The sequence below is a fragment of the Oncorhynchus mykiss genome, chromosome 1 (genome assembly GCF_057628025.1).
Source record: "Oncorhynchus mykiss isolate SJ-2025 chromosome 1, ASM5762802v1, whole genome shotgun sequence".
Classification (NCBI taxonomy): domain Eukaryota; kingdom Metazoa; phylum Chordata; class Actinopteri; order Salmoniformes; family Salmonidae; genus Oncorhynchus; species Oncorhynchus mykiss.
In genome coordinates this window covers 73,006,046-73,027,791 of record NC_143022.1, presented here as the reverse complement: position 1 = coordinate 73,027,791, position 21,746 = coordinate 73,006,046, and the positions used below count along the sequence as shown (strand labels likewise).

Sequence of the window (21,746 nt, the reverse complement as noted above, 5' to 3'; positions counted from 1 at the left end):
CTATAGATCTGATTCAGTGTAACCTATAGATCTGATTCAGTGTAACCTATAGATCTGATTCAGTGTAACCTATAGATCTGATTCAGTGTAACCTATAGATCTGATTCAGACAACTCCAGTATTAAAACAAGTCAAATCAAAAGGCAAAAAATGTCATCAAATTCTCTGTCTCATAGTCAATCTTTCTCTTCAGTGGGGACAGGCAGACAGGAACCAGAACCCTGACAGACAGCAGATACAGCTTTTACAACTCTCCATTACTTCCACTTCAACGGTATGTGTGTGTGTGTGTTTGCGTGCATGTGTGTGCCTGCGAGTGTGTGTATGCTTGTGTGTGAGACAGCAGAGTCTAAGCTCCAGTGCATTTTCCAATCCTAGGGTCTGAGGAGCACTGCAGACACAGCGGGAGATGTTTAAAACGTCACAGCGTGAGCTACACCTTCAAATTGAATGAAAATAAATGGCCACATCGATCAAATGTCCGGCGACATGTCTACCATCTTTTTTTTTCATGCAAAGAGGGGAAACTACTGTCCCAAAATGGCCCTGCATTAAAATGGCCCACACCATATCATCACATGCAAGTCTTAGATGACATGATTTCATATCTACAATGCTTACACAATCTGTAAGAGTAGCATGAAGCATACATTTCTAGCACTGCCAACAAACTTCAGAGGAAAATAGCTGTCAGGAAAATACACTCAATCATACTTCCTATTGCTTTGCATGGACAAATTCATGTTTATAATTGGCTAAAGGCTACAGTAGTTGCCATTGAATGAGGAAATACATCTAATTTTAAGATTGAAAAGGTTACTCTTGGTTTTCGAGGTTGACAGATATAGCCATGGCAGACTACCCAGCACATACATAATAGGAGTGAGCTGTCATTCAGTTGTCATGACAACTCTGCTGGAGTTTTAGCCATCAACGCTAGGAGTTTGGTTTTAAGAGTGCTCCAATGCTTTCAGCAGGACACTTACACTGAAAAAAAATGAAGGTTCTTAAATGGTTTGAACTTTTGCCCGATAAAGAACCTTTGAGTTAAGTGGGGGATTCTCGACGTGGCATCTACGGTTCTTCAGAATCCTAAAAGGTTCTTGAAATATATGGAAGCCCTTTCATAGCACACAGCAAATTGGCCAGTGTTAAAGAGGCAGTGCAGTCAAAAACGTTATTTTCAGTCAAATATATATTTCCACACTATGAGGTCGAAATTACACTCTGAAGTTGTAAAAGTGATAATGCCCTTTTAGTGTAAGAGCTACAAAAAAAATGAAATCAGAGTTCTCATCGGACCTGAAAATTTGAGGCCGGTCCGACCCAAGCCCAGGGAGCTGAAACCCAAGCCCGGTGAGCTGAAACCCAAGCCCGGGCCTGGTCTGACATCACAGAAATGAATTGAGCCCGAACACCAAAAAAAGCTTTATATATAAAAAACAGCATACAGAGTTAAACTGGTGTTGAGAAGAATGCAGCCACTGGGCCTAGAACAAGCACAGAGAGAGGACAACTCATCTTAGTTAGGAATGGTTAAATATTGGAACAAAGTAGGCTAATGCAATTGAAGGCATGTATCAAATTATTGCTTAAAGTTCGACTGGAACTCCCAAAGTAATATCCAACCGTTACACTAATTTAAAGCAACAATCGTGTATTGCCACCAAGATGATCATTTCAGCACTGTTTTGATTGGGACAGCGCCATCGTGCTGCTTGGAGACAAGCATGGGGGACTTGTCTTGATAAATCAATCAATGTCAGATTTTGGTTCACACTAAATCCCGGTTTTGATATTTGGTAACAATTAGGCTGGGAAACTATTAGCTGAGGTGAGTGAGTGCTCATGATCATCTTTATTCTAGTTTGCTCATATGATCAGAACATTTTGCTACTGTAGCATGTTACGTAGCTTAGCATTATGCACTTCACTGGCGTAGTAGCCTGAGTCATAACCAAAAGCCTGTGACTTGTCTGATAATCAATCAATGAGATTCTGTCGCCCAAAACCCACCCACCCACACTGACACACCCCACTCCTACTCACCCACACAGCCGAGGCCCTCCTGGGACTCCTGGTAGCCCCGGTCACACAGGCAGCGGAAGGATCCGACCATGTTCTCACAGAAGCCGTGGCTGCCACACCCTGTGGCATTGACTTTGCACTCATCAATGTCTGCAGAACGAGGAGGAGAAGGGTCAAAGTTCAGTTACCTGTTCTTCTATACAGTCTCGGTGGTAGAGGTGGTTCCTCAATTAGGACCAGTTGACCGACAGAACAGCAGAGGCCTACACCCACTGAGCTGCAGTGGAACTAGTCTCGGGTTTTGGAGCAAATCTCTCATTGGTGCCATTTATTATGAGTATGAGCATCCAGACAGTTCAAGCTGAAAATATTTGCTGTGTCCAGAGGCAAAGCAGCACAGTACAGTATACCACGAAGCATATAGAGGCAGGGCCAAAATAAATTAAAGGCAGATCCACACTGAAAAAAGTGTGTGTGTATGTTTGCATGTACAGTGTGTGTGTGTGTGCGTGTGTGTGTGTGAGTTTGTGTGTATGGGTGTATGAGTGTGTGTGTGTACATTAGACTCCACACTCTGCGAAGACTGTAATAAATATGCTCAAATATTATCACAAAAGAACACTAGGAAAATCATGGCGAGCCGTAGACAAAACATGTCTCACATAAACGTCCTCTTGTCTCGGCTGAGCTGGGCAAACAGAGCATTCTAAACTGGAACACTGTGTAACCCAAACCGTTTAAACAACCGCCAGACCCCCAAACAAGCACACGCAACAGACGTAATGCTGCTGCCTCACAACAGATGCTCATAGTGAGTTACTATGGTCACTGAGGAATCTGTTCTGTGGAGATAATTAGTAGAGAACAAGCTTGAGTTAGCTGGACCAACGAGATGGTGCAAAGTCTATTGACACACCCCCCTACCACCAAAACATACAAGAGACATACACTACATGACCAAAAGTATGTGGACACCTGCTCATCAAACATCTCATTCCAAAACAATGGGCATTAATATGGAGTTGGTCCCCCCTTTCCTGCTATAACAGAGCCTCCACTCTTCTACATTGCATTAGCGAGATTGGACACTGATGTTGGGCATTTAGGCCTGGCTCGCAGTCGGCGTTCCAATTAATCCAAAAGGTGTCTGTGCAGGCCAGTCAAGTTCTTCCACACCGATCTCGACAAACCATATGGACCTCACTTTGTGCACAGGGGCATTGTCATGCTGAAACTGGAAAGGGCCTTCCCCAAACTATTGCCACAAAGTTGGAAGCACAGAATCGTCCAGAATGCCATTGTATGCTGTAGCATTAAGATTTCAATTTAAGGGCCTCCCGAGTGGCGCAGCGGACTAAGGCTCCGCATCGCAGTGCTTGAGGCGTCACTACAGACCCGGGTTCGATCCCAGGCTGTGTAACAGCTGGCGGTGACACCCATGAGGTGGCGCACAATTGGCCCAGCGTCGTCCGAGTTTCCTTGTCCAATCGCGCTCTAGCGACTCCTTGTGGCGGGCCTGCAAGCTGACTTCGGTCGCCAACTGGACAGTGTTTCCTCCGACACATTGGTGCGGCTGGCTTCCGGGTTAAGCGAGCATTGTGTCAAGAAGCAGAGCAGCTTATCAGGGTCGTGTTTCGGAGGACGCACGGCTCTCGACCTTTGCCTCTCCCGAGTGGGAGTTGCAGCGATGGGACAAGGCTGTAACTACCAATTGGATATAACGAAATTTGCGAGAAAAAGGGGTAGAGGTACAATATATATATAATTATAATAAAACATTTCCCTTTACTGTAATTAAAAGGCTTAGCCCGAACCATGAAAAACAGCCCCAGACCATTATTCCTCCTCCACAAAAGTTTACAGTTGGCACTATGCTCTAGAGTCCAATGGAGGCGAGCATTACACCACTCCAGCCGACGCTTGGCATTGATCATGGTGATCTTAGGCTTGTGTGCGGCTTATCGGCCATGGAAACCCATTTCATGAAGCTCCAGACAAACACTTCTTGTGCTGAAGTTGCTTCCAGAGGCAGTTTGGAACTCGGTAGCGAGGACAGACCATTTTTATGTCAGCACTCGGCGGTCCCATTATGTGAGCTTGTGTGGCCTACCACTTTGTGGCTGAGCCGTTGATGCTCCTAAACATTTCCACTTCACAATAACAGCACTTACAGTTGACCGGGGCAGCTCTAGCAGGGCAGAAATGTGATGAACTGACTTGTTAGAAAGGCAGCATCTTATGACGGTGCCACGTTGAACGTCACTGAACTCTTCAGTAAGACCGTTCTACTTCCAATGTTTGTCTATGAAGATTGCACGGCTGTGTGTTCGATTTTATACACCTGCCAGCAAAGGGTGCGGCTGAAATAGTCGAATCCACAAATGTAAAGATATTTCCACATACTTTTGTTTATATAGTGTACATGTACAGGTGTCAAGCCAAGGTGACTCTTTGTACTGTTCACTGTCCACCAAAAAGCAGTTGATAGGCCAGAACAAAAATGTATGTAGATGAATGGGGAATGGTAAGTGTGTTGGAAAGGTGTGTTGATGGGTGAGGGGATTAGGTGAGTTTTGATGGATGGATGGATGGATGGAGGAGGGTAAGATGAGATACATGTGTAGAATAGGAGTGCACGGGTATTTTAAAGCAAATTATTGGATGGGGCGACAGCTGAAAGTTTTCAAAAGCCATAGCCCTGATGACGCCAACTCACCCATACAGATGCCCTCTGGGCCAGGGTTGTGTCCAGGGGGGCAGTCCACCACACACCTATAGGAGCCCTCCATGTTCTCACACTGCCACGCCCCACAGATGCTCCGCCCCAACTCTGAACACTCGTCGATATCTGGGAGAGCACAGAACCACAAAACCCCAGTCAAAACCCAGCTAAACACTTATACACCCCACTGAACTGAACACAGTAGCGATGCTTGAATTGTGGTCCTCAGGAAATCATGATCGGCATAGAGAATGATGGGATATGTAGTTGTGTGACAGAGTGTTACCAACCCAGGCATGTGTCAGTGTCTGCCTGCAGGCGGTAGCCACTGTCACACAGGCATCTGTAGGAACCCTGGCTGTTCTCACAGGAGCCGTCAACACACCTGGTGCCATGCGAGCACTCATCGACGTCTGCAAAGAAACACACACGTACACACACAAACTCAGCATACCGGTATGCCCTATATGCCAACAACAACAAAAAATTCTCAAGGGGTGTTTGAAACAAACACCAAACAGTTGAAGACTTGGATGTCCTTGGATACCCTGAAAGTCCGTTGACCGAGACTCATAGAAAAAGCTTGACGTCATCACAGCCAGAGATGAAAGAGACAGAGAGAGAGACAACGGCAGAAGCAGATGTGACAGGCCACAGCAGGTTTCATCTTCCTCTTGATCTCTGCTGGACCCAATTCAATCTAGATGTCAAACAGGCCCTCCCTGGAGCCCAAACATCCTTCTTCTTGGGTCAGACCATCCTTTGGCTGTTACAGGGGAGGACAGTCTGTGGCCCCTTGGGGGTATTACTGTACTAAAACCAAGCTGGAGTCTGGGTAGAAGAGCTGTGGGCCGGGACCCCTGTGCTTTGATTGTGGTCCGGGCCTCAGTCCCAGTCTGCTCCTCAGCTGTGGTTCTGCTGGTCCAAAATAAACAGGGAAAGCGGTGGGCTGAGCTGCGGGGGCTGAGCTGGGGGGGCTGAGCTGCGGGGATTGAGCTAGGGGGACTGAGCTGGGGGGCGCTGAGGTGTTTTATGGCCCATGTCCTATTGCTGGTTCACTGGGCCCATGTTCCCAGGATTAAACAAGGTCGTGGCCCCACCTCACGGGGGCCTATCGTGGAGCCATGTTCAGGCTGAAAACATATTTATACCACAGGAGGAGGGAAGAGGAGAACTCCCCTAACAGTAAATGCTATTTCCTCTGCTTGCCTCCTTTTGGCTTGGGAGGATCATGTGTCTGTCTTTAGCTAATTGGAATCCCACCCCTCAGCCTCAGTGATGGCACCTGCAAAAGTAATCTGCTGTTAACTCTGCTGAAGGATGTCCTGTTGTCAGCTTTACAGACTTGTACAACATGCAGGATGCTCACGTACGATGGCGTATCCCCCTAATTAATTTCCTCAGTGAAAGGATCAGTGAAATGACATGAAATGTTCAAATTGGATTACGACCAAAAATACTATTGTAGTGGTAATTGCTTATGATGTCCAGAACTCCATACGTATGTGGGTACGCCTGCCCGCCCGCCCGCGCGCACGTCCGCGTTTACACACACACACACACACACACACACACACACACACACACACACACACACACACACAGAGGACCTCACTCACTGAGCCTGAGCTCCTGCATAAATCAGGAGTAACAGAGTACAGCAGAAAATATTCCTCCTTGTCTAGACAGCGAGCTCAAAGGCTTCCTTCTCTGTTTTTTCTCTTTTTTTACTGCAGGAAAGGGCATTTAAAACAACTCTGGCACGGGGCAAGACTCCTGGCATCAAGGTCTTTGGTGGAAGAAAAGCAGAAACCATATGTGAAAGAAATGAAAGCCACTCTCTTCCAGGAGCAACAAGGCATCGGCAGGGAGAGAGACGGAGCCAGCAGAGCGGAGGGAACATGCGGCATGAGACGGAGGCGTTAGACAAGCATCCGACTAACATCGTATAAATGTCAGATACACATCAGTTGAACCAGAGAAAACCACAACCAAACATGGCACTGCTATCAATCAAACCACCTCTAAAGAACTGGTGTTGTGGATAGATTGTGTGTGTGTGTGTGTGTGGGCGTGTGTGCATGTGTGTGCGTGTGTGTGCGTGTGTGCGTAAACGCTGATCGCCATTCACGGCAATTCACAGCAAATAGAGTAACAGCCCCTCTATTATCAATGCACTTCTCTGCGATAGGAGGGTAAAGGAGTCGACAAAATTAAAAAGGTGCTTACGTTTTTCCTCTACTACACCAACACATGTGGATGCAAAGAAAGAGCGACGCGAGTGAGTGAGAGAAGGAATGAGTGACTGGGTGAAGAAAATGAGTCAGTGAATCAGTGAGAAGCCTCCTAACACTTCTAATCACTCGACCTCGGCTTATATCGCATTTCACCAAGCCTCTTGGCCCAGAGAAACACCGCCACAACAACTGCAGATCACTGGAAGAGGCAGGGTGTCATATTATTGTGTGGCCTACCTTCACAGGTGTGTTTGTCCTGGCCGGCAGCGAAGCCTCTCTCACAGACGCAGTAGAAGGAGCCCTCAGCGTTGAGACACTCCCCGTGTGGGGAACACAGCTCCGGGTCGTCCAGACACTCGTCAACATCTGTTGGGGACAGCCAGACCAAGGCGCAGGTGTGAGGTCATTCAACATGACACACCAGGGAAAGAAGGAAGGAGGAAGGGAGGTAGATACATGCCAGAGGCTTGTTAACTGTTGCAGGTGCCTCAGTGTCTGATTCCTTTGTACACACGTATAATGAAGAATGACATCAGCATTACCACAGGCAGGGGAGATATGTGAAATCACCTGGCCTCTCAGCTTCTCTGGCACGCTCACATGATGTGGGTGTGCGTATGTCAGAATAAGTTCATGTATTGGTGAGGGTGTGTGTTCAGGTGTATGTGTGTGTGTGTGTGTATTTATAGGCATATCAAATTATTGCATCAAAGAGAGTGTGGAGGTGTCTGTGTCTGCATCTATGTCAGTGTGTATGTGTGTGTGTGTGTGTGTGTGTGTGTGTGTGTGTGTGTGTGTGTGTGTGTGTGTGTGTGTGTGTATGTGTGTGTGTGTGTGTGTGTGTGTGTGTGTGTCTGTGTGTGTGTGTGTGTGTGCGTGCACATGTGTGTGTCTTTGTATGTATGTTTTGAGTATGTGAGGGAGGGAGTGAGTGGCCGATACCTAGGCAGCTGGTGCCGTTGATCTGCTGGTAGCCCTGGGGGCAGCTGCAGTGGTAGGAGCCCATGTTGTTGACACACTGGCCCACCCTGTCACAGGGCATGGTCAGCTTCTGGCACTCATCCACATCTGCAACCAAAGGGACAGCTCTCAATACAGGCAACACACACACACACACACACACAATCATGGACGCACACAGACACTATGCTTTATGGGAAGATAGAGGACATGCTCGACCGGTGGCTGAGTCCGTTTCAGGGTTTTAATTAGGGTAGCTAGATATTTTCTACCATGTGTTTGTACATTACATGATTCAAAATACATTCAATTAGATTAACAATGTACAAAATATTGATACCAGTTCAGAAATCCAATCTTCTGAATCATTATCAGATTATTATATATACTGAGTGTACAAAGCATTAAGAACACCTTCCTAATATTGAGTCCCCCCCCATTTGGCCTCAGAACATCATCAATTCGTCAGACTCTACAAGGTGTCGAAAGCGTTCCACGGTGATGCTGGCCCATGTTGACTCCAATGCTTCCCACAGTTATGTCAAGTTGGCTGGATGTCTTTTGGGTGGTGGACCAGTCTTGATGCACACGGCAAACTGTTGAGCGTGAAAAACCCAGCCTGGCACCTACTACCATACCTCGTTCAAAGGCACTTAATTATTTTGTCTTGCCCATTCACCCTCTGAATGGCACACATACACAATCAATCAATCAATCAATGTCTCTATTGTCTCAAGGCTTCAAAATCCTTATTTAACCGGATTCCTCCCCTTCATCTATATTAATTGAAGTGGATTTAACAGGTGACATCAATAAGGGATCATAGCTTTCACCTGGATTCACCTGGTCAGTCTGTAGTGGAAAGAGCAGGTGTTCATAATGATTTGTACATTGCGTATATTTTAAGAACTTTTTTCAGATCTATCTAAACACAGCTAACTCCAATGTGTCCCAAAGACATTGTACTGAATGAGAAAATGTATAATTGTGTATGTGAGGGTGTAATTGTGTATGTGAGGGTGTGAGGGTGTAATTGTGTATGTGAGGGTGTAATTGTACGCGCAAGTGTACAATGGTATGAGTCAAATGTATAACGGTATAAGTCAGTGTGTAATGGCAAGGGTCAGAGGATAATGAGAGTCTTACCGTCACACTGGTCCCCTGCCGGGGAGGCCCTAAAGCCGGGCCCACAGTTACAGAGGAAAGAGCCCTCAGTGTTTTGGCAGTGTCCCCTGGTACACACCTGCTCATCCTGGCACTCATCCACATCTGGGGCACAACACACAACACTCTTAGGCAAAACCATCACACAAACCATCACACAAAAGCAGTAAGGCTCAGGGTGCTGCACTGAGAATTCTGAGCGGTGTCACTAAAGTCAATAACATCCAACATGGCCCATTCCTATTTGAGGATGAGATCATGCATAAAAAGAGGCATAACACGTCTAGCACATGAAGAAATAATAATACTTTCAATAATGTCAATTTAATGCACAGGTGTGTTCAAAGTATTGTCAATGCTGTAGGACTTTATACCACATCTTGAATGCCCGTTGTGTCCTCACATTGAATAAGTCATATTTTGATACAGACTTCCTGAGCAAGGTAGCAAAGAGAGAATTCATATCATTTCAGGTGCCAGAGGGCAAATTGGGCCAGGTGGGCCAGGTGAACAGCGGCATATTGATGTGGCATATTGGGAGAAATATGAAAACTCAGTGTTTCATATAATTTCATTGCCCCAAACAGACCAAGTTGGTTATTGAAATTCCATAATTTATTCAGCAGGACCCAATAGCTTCACTGTGGGCACTATGGTCCTCTGAAAAAGTTGGGAGCTGCCGGGCAAATCCCGAATGATTTATAAAAGTGCGCTACAAAGCCTCAATCTTAAAGGGGAATTTTACCAAAAATATATTTTCACATGTATTTCTAGTCAATCCACAATACATACGGTCTGGAAATCTAATTTAGCCTACAGTTGCATCATAGCTATCGAAACACGCCCTTTGTCAAAAAGTTACATAGCCGAGTCAAAGTACTCGCTAGCTGAATCCACCTGTCGCGCTGTTCATATGTGTTCAACCGACTGTGGGTGTGTATTTCAAATTATCTCTGTGACCAATGTTTACTAGAGCTCGGCCCGATCCCTACCCATGCCCGCGACGTTCAGGCCCTACACTACCCAGGCCTGATTGGTTCTGCCCGAAACCAGAAATGATAAATAATTTCCTCAGTTAGTAAATTAGCTGCTCCTCTCTGTGTGTCACCTGCTTCCTGCTGGCTCTGCATGTGTGTGAGTATAGCAACGGCTCCACTTGGGCTGCTCTGCTCAGAGCATGGCTGTTTGCTACTTTCCATCACTCTAAACTCCGGCAAATCTCAAGGAACATGATTATTTTCTGTGAAATAATCTCTCCTGTCATATATTTGATTAAGGTGAAGCACTTTTGGGACACCACAGGAGGTTTTGATGGCACCTTAATTGGGGAGGACGGGCTCAAAATAATGGCTGCAGCAGAATTAGTGGAATGGTATCTATGTGTTTGTTGTCATTCCAGTCATTATTATGAGCCATCCACCCGTCAGCAGCCTCCACTCTTTGACACCTGCTGTTGAACCAAGTTCAATCCACACACCGACCACTCTACCCAGTTAGAGAGAGGGGAATCTTGGGAGTTGTAGGAATTGTCTCAAATTGACAATGGTGAACATCAGGACTGGATCAGGACATTCAAAGCTAGATATCTAGACTCAGACATTGTTTTGAAATGCCTTTTTTTGTGTGAATGCATCTACCTTGGGACTACTGAAAACAACAAAACCCCTCAATTGCACGGGTAAAATAGTCCTTTAAGCAAGGTGCCTTGTGACTGGCATAAAATACTGTGGAAAAAGCCAAGAAAAAGTGCTTCGCTGGGCTAAACTGACAGTCTTAGGCAGGCAGAGTCATTAACTATGTCACATATACAAACAGTGCCCGAACAAATGAGTAATTATGGGGTAGTACTTACTTTTACAGCATTCACTCTGTGCAGCAATTATGCTGTATATATTTATGGGCATTCTGGAAGTTTCTAACCAGTGGCTAATTCAGCTTGGGCTAAAAGGGTGATTCTCTAAACGATGACATCATCCAGTTATAATGTCATCCAGTCTTCTAGATCATTCAGGGACTTGGTAGAGCTAGTTTGGGGCTGTCATTTGAAAGTCAAATAGAACCATGAAAAACTAGATAGACACTACGGATTAGAATTAGGATGTTACCTTCGCATGACTGTCCATCTAAGCTGAGTGTGAATCCATCGTTACACAAGCAGACAAAGTATCCCTCAAAGTTGGAGCACCTCCCGTTGGCACAAGTTGACGGGTCCAGGCATTCGTCTACGTCTGGACAGAGTCAAGAAAATGGGAGTCAAACACTTTTACAATGTGCTTAATATCTCAAATGTCTAAACATGCTGGCATGTTAGGAAGGATATTTGAAAAAGAAACTCCAGCACACTGGTATTTGTGATTCATGGATTGGGCCAACCTTCACCTGGGTTAACTGCATAATGTGTGTAAACAACCCTCATTATCTTGGATAGGATACAACCACATTAACACAGTCCTTGTATAGTTGCGCCAAAATATATTAACACACATGTAGTTTTCTTAAGTAATTCCCTATTTCTTCTAAAATAAGTTCAAAAATATATATATTGGTCACCACAACTTGTGATTAGATTTTCAACATTAAACAACCAATACATTTTTGTAAACTAATGTTCACAATTTTAATTGAGAAACTAAAGACAAGTGGCATGGACAAAAGTATTGGCACCCGGAGCTAGAACTTGGTTGCGCAGCCTTTCACCAAGATAACTGCAGAAGGGTGGCCGTAATTGTATGTGTCCATGGTTGGTATTAAACAGAAATGGATTAGGTTCCTAGAAACTCATGTTAAATATGGCTGTGCAACACTGTCCATACAGGTTTGGGCTGTCGTTTGAAAGTCACATTAAACCATGAAACATAGAGATAGACACTAGGGAAAAGAATTAGGATATTACCTTCACATGATTGTCCATCTAAGCTGAGTGTGAATCCATCGTTACACAAGCAGACAAAGTATCCCTCAAAGTTGGAGCACCTCCCGTTGGCACAAGTTGACGGGTCCAGGCATTCGTCTACGTCTGGACAGAGTCAAGAAAATGGGAGTCAAACACTTTTACAATGTGCTTAATATCTCAAATGTCTAAACATGCTGGCATGTTAGGAAGGATATTAGAAAAAGAAGCTCCAGCACACTGGTATTTGTGATTAATGGATTTGGCCAACCTTCACCTGGGTTAAGGTAATGCACCTGGAACTGCATAATGTGTGTAAACAACCCTCATTATCGGGGATAGGATACAACCACACGAACACAGACCTCTTGAAAGTTGGCATGATCTAGCCTTAGAAGCTAAACCAGCACCACTACCTCCAATGAGACTTTGGAGGGTCTCCTTATGGGATTGTCTGTGTGACCCAGACATCTGCAGGCTGGGTTACTGCTGCTATAAAGGCCTATCTGGACTGTGTCATATGGTCTAACGATTTCCTGTTCCGACTCGTATCATATCTACCCGCTGTGGCTGGGTCAGGATACTGTGTGAAAACTACTCACAGCCATCCACCACATGCAACACAGACTCTCTGGAAATGCTGAGTTACGCACCTTTCCTAAGGTGTTCTTTGGCCTTGTACAGTTGCGCCGAAATATATTAGCACACATGTTCAGTGCTGTGAAAAAGTATTTGCCTCCTCCCTTCTTATTTTTTTTGCCATTTGTCACACTTAAATGTTTCAGATCAAACACATTTAAATATTACACAAAGATAACCCAAGTAAACACAAAATGCTGTTTTTAAGTGATGATTTTATTTATTAAGGTAAAAACGCTATCCGAACCTTCATAGCCCTATATGAAAAAGTAATTGCCCCCTAAACCTAATAACTGGTTGTGCCACCCTCAGCAGCAGCAACTGCAATCAAGGGTTTGCGATAACTGGCAATGAGTCTTTCACATCGCTGTGAAGGAATTTTAGCCCACTCTTCTTTGCAGAATTGTTTTATCCTTTTTGGGATAGGGGGCAGCATTTTCACTTTTGGATAAATAACGTGCCCAGAGTGAACTGCCTCCTACTCTGCCCCAGATGCTAATATATGCATATTATTATTAGTATTGGATAGAAAACACTCTGAAGTTTCTAAAACTGTTTGAATGATGTCTGTGAGTATAACAGAACTCACATGGCAGGCAAAAACCTGAGAAAAATCCAACCAGGAAGTGGGAAATCTGAGGTTTGTAGTTTTTCAAAGCTTGGCCTACCGAATACACAGTGTCTATGGGGTCAAGTTGCACTTCCTAAGGCTTCCACTAGATGTCAACTGTCTTTAGAAACTTGTTTCAGGCTTCTGCTATAAAGGAGGGGGGAATGGGAGCTGAATGAGTCATGGGTCTGGCAGAGTGTCTCAGGCTCGTGACGCGCGCTCCCGACAGAGTTAGCTCTCGTTCCAGTGCTTTTCTTCAGACATAGGAATTCTCCGGTTGGAACCTTATTGATGATTTATGTTAAAAACATCCTAAAGATTGATTCCATACATCGTTTAACGGAACACGTCGAGTTTTTGTCTGGACGAAGTGCTCGCACCTCATGACGATGGATTACTGGGCAGAACACGCTAACAACAAGTGGCTATTTGGACATAAATGATGGACTTTATGGAACTTTATGGAAAAAATCTGTTATTTATTGTCAAACTGGGATTCCTGGGAGTGCATTCTGATGAAGATCATCAAAGGTAAGGGAATATTTATAATGTTATTTCTAACTTCTGTTGACTCCAACATGGCGGATATTTCTTTGGCTGGATTGGGCTTTGAGCACCGTACTCAGATTATGCTTTTTCCATACGTTTTTTAAAAAATCTGACACAGCGGTTGCATTAAGGAGAAGTCTATCTTTAATTATGTGAATAACACTTGTATCTTTTATCAATGTTTATTATGAGTAGTTCTGCAAAGTCACCGGATGTTTTGGAATCAAAACATTACTGCACGTAACGCGCCAATGTAAACTGAGATTTTTGGATTTAAATATGCTTTAAAATATGATTTAAAATTATTGAACAAAACATACATGTATTGTGTAACATGATGTCCTATGAGTGTCATCTGATGAAGATCAAAGGTTAGTGATTAATTTGATCTATATTTCAGGTTTTTGTGACTCCTATCTTTAGCTGGAAAAATGGCTGTGTTTTTTTTACTTGGTTATCACCTAACATAATAATATGTTGTGCTTTCGCTATAAAGCCTTTTTGAAATCGGACATGGGTAGATTAACAAGAAGATTATCTTTCATTTGCTGTATTGGACTTAATGTGTGAAAGTTACATATCTCAAAAAAATATTTTTGAATTTTGCGCGCTGCCTTTTCAGCGGAATGTGGTCAAGGGGTTCCGCTTGTGGAAATCCTGCCCTAGAAAGGTTCATTCAGCCACATTGGAGGGTTTCCGAGCATGAACCGCCTTTTTTAAGGTCAAGCCACAGCATATCAATCGGATTCAAGTCCGGACTTTGACTAGGCCACTTCAAAACCTTCATTTTGTTTTTTTTTAAGCCATTCAGGGGTGGACTTGCTGGTGTGTTTTGGATCATTGTCCTGCTGCAGAACCCAAATGTGTTTCAGCTTGAGGTCATGAACTGATGGCCGGACATTCTCCTTCAGGATTTTTTGGTAGAGAGCAGAATTCATGGTTCCATCAATCACAGCAAGTCGTCCAGGTCCTAAAGCAGCCCCAGACCATCACACTACCACCACCATATTTTACTGTTGGTATGATGTTATTTTTCTGAAATGCTGTGTTACTTTTACAGCAGATGTAACGGGACGTACACCTTCCAAAAAGTTTAACTTTTGTCTCGTGAGTCCACAGAATATTTCCCCAAAAGTCTTGGGGATCATCAAGAATTTTTTTTGCAAAAAGTGAGACGAGCCTATGTTCTTTTTGGTCAGCAGTGGTTTTTGCCTTGGAACTCTGCCATGGATGCCATTTTTGCCCAGTCTCTTTCTTATGGTTGAGTCATGAACACTGACCTTAACTGAGGCAAGTGAGGCCTGCAGTTCTTTAGATGTTGTTGTAGGTTCTTTTGTGACCTATTGGATGAGTCGTCACTGCGCTCTTGGGGTAATTTTGGTAGGCCGGCCACTCCTGGGAAGGTTCACCACTGTTCAAAATGTTCTCCATTTGTGGATTATGGCTCTCACCGTGGTTCGCTGGAGTCCCAACGCTTTAGAAATGGCTTTGTAACCCTTTCCAGACTGATAGATGTCAATTACTTTGTTTCTCATCTGTTCCTGAATTTCTTTGGATCACGGCATGCTGTCTTTCATTTTGAGATCTTTTGGCTTACTTCACTTTGTCAGACAAGTTCTATTTAAGTGGTTTCTTGATTCAACAGATCTGGCAGTAATCAGGTCTGGGTGTGGCTAGTGAAATTGAACTCAGCTTTTCAAAAAATGTGATTAACCACAGTAAATTCATGATTTAACAAGGGGGGGCAATTACTTTGTCACATAGGGCCATGAAGGTTCGGGTAGCTTTTTTCCCTTAATAAATAAAATCATCACTTAAAAACTGCATTTTGTGGTTACTTGGGTTATCTTTGTGTAATATTTTTTAAAAAATGGATGATCTGAAACATTTAAGTGTGACAAATGTGCAACAAAATAAGAAATCAGGAAGGAGGCAAATACTTTTTCACAGCACTGTAGTTTTCTTAAATAATTCCCTATTTCTTCTAAAATAAGTTAAAATATATATATTGGTCACCACAACTTGTGATTAGATTTTCAACATTAAACAACCAATTACATTTTTGTAAACCTATGTTTACAATTTTAATTGAGAAAATAAAGACAAGTGGCATGGACAAAATGATTGGCACAACGGAGCTAGAACTTGGTTGCGCAGCCTTTCACCAAGATAACTGCAGAAGGGTGGCCGTAATTGTATGTGTCCATGGTTGGTATTAAACAGAAATGGATTAGGTTCCTAGAAACTCATGTTAAATATGGCTGTGCAACACTGTCCATACAGGTTTGGGCTGTCGTTTGAAAGTCACATAAAACCATGAAACATAGAGATAGACACTAGGGAAAATAATTAGGATGTTACCTTCGCATGATTGTCCATCTAAGCTGAGTGTGAATCCATCGTTACAGAAGCAGACAAAGTATCCCTCAAAGTTGGAGCACCTCCCGTTGGCACAAGTTGACGGGTCCAGGCATTCGTCTACGTCTGGACAGAGTCAAGAAAATGGGAGTCAAACACTTTTACAATGTGCTTAATATCTCAAATGTCTAAACATGCTGGCATGTTAGGAAGGATATTTGAAAAAGAAGCTCCAGCACACTGGTATTTGTGATTAATGGATTTGGCCAACCTTCACCTGGGTTAAGGTAATGCACCTGGATGCACCTGGAACTGCATAATACAGTGCCTTGCGAAAGTATTCGGCCCCCTTGAACTTTGCGACCTTTTGCCACATTTCAGGCTTCAAACATAAAGATATATTTTTTTGTGAAGAATCAACAACAAGTGGGACACAATCATGAAGTGGAACGACATTTATTGGATATTTCAAACTTTTTTAACAAATCAAAAACTGAAAAATTGGGCGTCCAAAATTATTCAGCCCCCTTAAGTTAATACTTTGTAGCGCCACCTTTTGCTGCGATTACAGCTGTAAGTCGCTTGGGGTATGTCTCTATCAGTTTTGCACATCGAGAGACTGAATTTTTTTTCCCATTCCTCCTTGCAAAACAGCTCGAGCTCAGTGAGGTTGGATGGAGAGCATTTGTGAACAGCAGTTTTCAGTTCTTTCCACAGATTCTCGATTGGATTCAGGTCTGGACTTTGACTTGGCCATTCTAACACCTGGATATGTTTATTTTTGAACCATTCCATTGTAGATTTTGCTTTATGTTTTGGATCATTGTCTTGTTGGAAGACAAATCTCTGTCCCAGTCTCAGGTCTTTTGCAGACTCCATCAGGTTTTCTTCCAGAATGGTCCTGTATTTGGCTCCATCCATCTTCCCATCAATTTTAACCATCTTCCCTGTCCCTGCTGAAGAAAAGCAGGCCCAAACCATGATGCTGCCACCACCATGTTTGACAGTGGGGATGGTGTGTTCAGGGTGATGAGCTGTGTTGCTTTTACGCCAAACATAACGTTTTGCATTGTTGCCAAAAAGTTCAATTTTGGTTTCATCTGACCAGAGCACCTTCTTCCACATGTTTGGTGTGTCTCCCAGGTGGCTTGTGGCAAACTTTAAACAACACTTTTTATGGATATCTTTAAGAAATGGCTTTCTTCTTGCCACTCTTCCATAAAGGCCAGATTTGTGCAATATACGACTGATTGTTGTCCTATGGACAGAGTTTCCCACCTCAGCTGTAGATCTCTGCAGTTCATCCAGAGTGATCATGGGCCTCTTGGCTGCATCTCTGATCAGTCTTCTCCTTGCGTGAGCTGAAAGTTTAGAGGGACGGCCAGGTCTTGGTAGATTTGCAGTGGTCTGATACTCCTTCCATTTCAATATTATCGCTTGCACAGTGCTCCTTGGGATGTTTAAAGCTTGGGAAATCTTTTTGTATCCAAATCCGGCTTTAAACTTCTTCACAACAGTATCTCGGACCTGCCTGGTGTGTTCCTTGTTCTTCATGATGCTCTCTGCGCTTTTAACGGACCTCTGAGACTATCACAGTGCAGGTGCATTTATACGGAGACTTGATTACACACAGGTGGATTGTATTTATCATCATTAGTCATTTAGGTCAACATTGGATCATTCAGAGATCCTCACTGAACTTCTGGAGAGAGTTTGCTGCACTGAAAGTAAAGGGGCTGAATAATTTTGCACGCCCAATTTTTCAGTTTTTGATTTGTTTAAAAAGTTTGAAATATCCAATAAATGTCGTTCCACTTCATGATTGTGTCCCACTTGTTGTTGATTCTTCACAAAAAAATACAGTTTTATATCTTTATGTTTGAAGCCTGAAATGTGGCAAAAGGCCGCAAAGTTCAAGGGGGCCGAATACTTTCGCAAGGCACTGTATGTGTAAACAACCCTCATTATCGTGGATAGGATACACACGAACACAGACCCCTTGAAAGTTGGCATGAACTAAGCTAAGAAGCTAAACCAGCACCACTACCTCCAATGAGACTTTGGAGGGTCTCCCTATGGGATTGGCTGTGTGACCCAGACATCTGCAGGCTGGGTTACTGCTGCTATAAATATGGTTGGGTAATACTGTCCATACAGGGTAGGGATTTCACTCATAGAATGTGTGTGTTGATTCTGCTGCAGGTCTCCCAGGCAGCTAACATGATGTCTTGGAACTAGGATTAAACCTGATGTGAGGCCTAATGCACCACATTGACAAGACAGACAAAGTACAACCAGACTGCCCTCAACTGCAATACTGTACCCAGCGACCTAGTCTGCATTCCACATGTACAGTGCCTTGCAAAAGGATTCACCCCCTTAGCGTTTTCCCTATTTTGTTGCATTACAACCTGTAATTTAAATAGATTTTTATTTGGATTTCATATAATGGACATACACAAAATAGTCCAAACTGGTGAAGTGAACTGAAAACAATTACTGAAATTAAATTAAATTAAATTAAAAACTGAAAAGTGGTGCGTGCAGTATGTATTCAGTATTTATTCACCCCCTTTGCTATGAAGCCCCTAAATAAGATCTGGTATAACCAATTACCTTCAGAAGTCACATAATTAATTGAATAAAGCCCACCTGTGAGCAATCTAAGTGTCACATGATCTGTCACATGATATCAGTATATATACACCTGTTCTGAAAGGCCCCAGAGTCTGCAACACCACTAAGCAAGGGGCACCACCAAGCAAGCGGCACCATGAAGACCAAGGAGCTCTCCAAACAGGTCAGGGACAAAGTTGTGGAGAAGTACAGATCAGGGTTGGGTTATAAAAAATATCTGACACTTTGAACATCCCACAGAGCACCATTAAATCCATTATTAAAACATTGAAAGAATATGGCACCACAACAAACCTGCCAAGAGAGGGCCGCCCACCAAATCTAATGGACCAGGCAAGGAGGGCATTAATCAGAGAGGCAACAAAGAGACCAAAGATAAACCTGGAGGAGCTGCAAAGCTCCACAGCGGAGACTGGAGTATCTCTCCATAGGACCACTTTAAGCCGTACATTCCACATAGCTGCGCTTTACGGAAGAGTGGCCAGAAAAAAAAGCAATTGCTTAAAGAAAAAAAATAAGCATAGACGTTTGGAGGTCGCCAAAAGGCATGGGGGAGACTCCCCAAACATATGGAAGAAGGTTCTCTGGTCAGATGAGACTACAATTGAGCTTTTGGCCATCAAGGAAAACGCTATGTCTGGCTCAAACCCAACACCTCTCATCACCCTGAGAACACCATCCCCAGTGAAGCATGGCGGTGGCAGCATCATGCTGTGGGGATTTTTTTCATCGGCAGGGACTGGGAAACTGGTCAGAATGATGGATGGCGCTAAATACAGGGAGATTCTTGAGGGAAATCTGTTTCAGTCTTCCAGAGATTTGAGACTGAGACGGAGGTTCACCTTCCAGCAGGACAATGACCCTAAGCATACTGCTAAAGCAACACTCGAGTGGTTTAAGGGGAAACATTTAAAATTCTTGGAATGGCCTAGTCAAAGTCCAGACCTCAATCCAATTAAGAATCTGTGGTATGATTGAAAGATTGCTGTACACCAGCAGAACCCATCCAACTTGAAGGAGCTGGAGCAGTTTTTCCTTGAAGAATGGGCAAAAATCCCAGTGGCTAGATGTGCCAAGCTTATAGAAACATATCCCAAGAGACTTGCAGCTGTAATTTCTGCAAAAAGTGGCTCTACAAAGTATTGACTTTGGGGGGGGGGGGGGGGGGGGGGTGAATAGTTATGCTTGCTCAGATTATCTGTAGTTTTTTTGCCTTATTTCTTGTTTGTTTCACAATAAAACAATAAAAAAAATAGCATCTTCAAAGTGTTGTGTAAATCAAATGATACAAACCCCCCAAAAATCTAATTTAATTCCAGATTGTAAGGCAACAAAATAGGAAAAATGCCAAGGGGGGTGAATACTTTCGCAAGGCACTGTAGCTGGTGAGTTTTCAAAGGGGGGCTGTATATGACCAACAGCAGGGTAAAAAACATATTACTGTAAGCGGAGGATAGTATGAAACGCTAAAGATTAAATGAGGATAGTCTTAGAAATGCTAAATATTGATATCATCTCACTAAATACCTCGCCAGAAATACAGTCTGTCCTAATTCCCCTTGCTTGCAGTCTGTGTGAGGGCTTTGAGAAGACAGAGAAGCAGTGAACCAGTGCTGTGGCTCAGGGATTCGGGGGAAACTCTTGGACTTCGTAGTAAAGGCGGAGTGTAAGAGAGATGGAGTGGGGGACGAGCCAATGTCAATACCAGCCGCAGGACAAAGCACACACCTAACAGCAGAGCAGTGGGTGTTTTCCCCAAGTTCATACAGACACACACACACACACACACTCCTACACAATATATACAAAAGTATGTGGACACCCCTTCAAATTAGTGGATTTGGCTATTTCAGCCACACCCGTTGCTGACAGGTGTATCAAATTGAGCACACAGCCATGCAATCTCCATAGACAAACATTGGCAGTAGAATGGCCCATACTGAGGAGCTCAGTGACTTTCAACGTGGCACCGAAATAGGATACCACCTTTCCAACAAGTCAGTTCATCAAATTTCTGCCCTGCAAGAGCTTCCCCAGTCAGCTGTAAGTGCTGTTATTGCGAAGTGGAAGGCCACACAAGCTCACAGAATGAGACCGCCGAGTGCTGAAGCGTGTAGCATGTAAAAAATAATTTGTCCTCGGTTGTAACACTGCATCTGGAAGCAACGTCAGCAAAATAACTGTTCGAAGGGAGCTTCATGAAATGGGTTTCCATGGCTGAGCAGCCGCACACAAGCCTAAGACCACCATGCGCAATGCCAAGCATCGGCTGGAGTGGTGTAAAGCTTGCCGCTATTGGACTCTGGAGTGATGAATCACGCCTTCACCATCTGTGTACTACAAATACCTGGGTGTCTGGTTAGACTGTAAACTCTCCTTCCAGACTCACATTAAGCATCTCCAATCCAAAATTAAATCTAGAATCGGCTTCCTATATTTCAACAAGCATCCTTCACTCATGCTGCCAAACATACCCTCGTAAAACTGACCATCCTACCGATCCTCGACTTCGGTGATGTCATCTATAAAATATCCTCCAACACTCTACTCAACAAACTGGATGCAGTCTATCACAGTGCCATCCGTTTTGTCACCAAAGCCCCATACACTACCCACCATTGCGACCTGTACGCTCTCGTTGGTTGGCCCTCCCTTCATACTCGTCGCCAAACCCACTGGCTACAGGTTATCTACAAGTCTCTGCTAGGTAAAGCCCCGCCTTATCTCAGCTCACTGGTCACCATAGCAGCACCCACTCATAGCACGCGCTCCAGCAGGTATATCTCACTGGTCATCCCCAAAGCCAATTCCCCCTTTGGTCGTCTTTCCTTCCAGTTCTCTGCTGCCAATGACTGGAACGAATTGCAAAAAAATCTCTGAAGCTGGAGACTCACATCTCCCTCACTAGCTTTAAGCACCAGCTGTCAGAGCAGTTTACAGATCACTGCACCT

The 21,746-nt window shown here is 43.9% G+C and overlaps 1 protein-coding gene across 20 annotated transcripts in view; it reads right to left on the bottom strand.

Annotated features, from left to right (window-relative positions):
• The window catches only part of ltbp1 (latent transforming growth factor beta binding protein 1), a 132,363-nt gene that overhangs the window by 27,994 nt on the left and 82,623 nt on the right, over positions 1 to 21,746 (bottom strand). For all 20 annotated transcript variants that reach the window (XM_021610250.3, XM_090239211.1, XM_021610266.3 and 17 more), the window contains 9 exons: positions 16,161 to 16,283; positions 12,005 to 12,127; positions 11,217 to 11,339; positions 9,094 to 9,216; positions 7,930 to 8,055; positions 7,225 to 7,353; positions 5,041 to 5,163; positions 4,745 to 4,876; positions 2,050 to 2,178 (listed from right to left, as the gene is read on the bottom strand). In XM_021610250.3, coding sequence (XP_021465925.3) covers positions 2,050 to 2,178; positions 4,745 to 4,876; positions 5,041 to 5,163; positions 7,225 to 7,353; positions 7,930 to 8,055; positions 9,094 to 9,216; positions 11,217 to 11,339; positions 12,005 to 12,127; positions 16,161 to 16,283 — 1,131 coding nt within the window. The remainder of the gene's footprint in view (positions 1 to 2,049; positions 2,179 to 4,744; positions 4,877 to 5,040; positions 5,164 to 7,224; positions 7,354 to 7,929; positions 8,056 to 9,093; positions 9,217 to 11,216; positions 11,340 to 12,004; positions 12,128 to 16,160; positions 16,284 to 21,746) is intronic.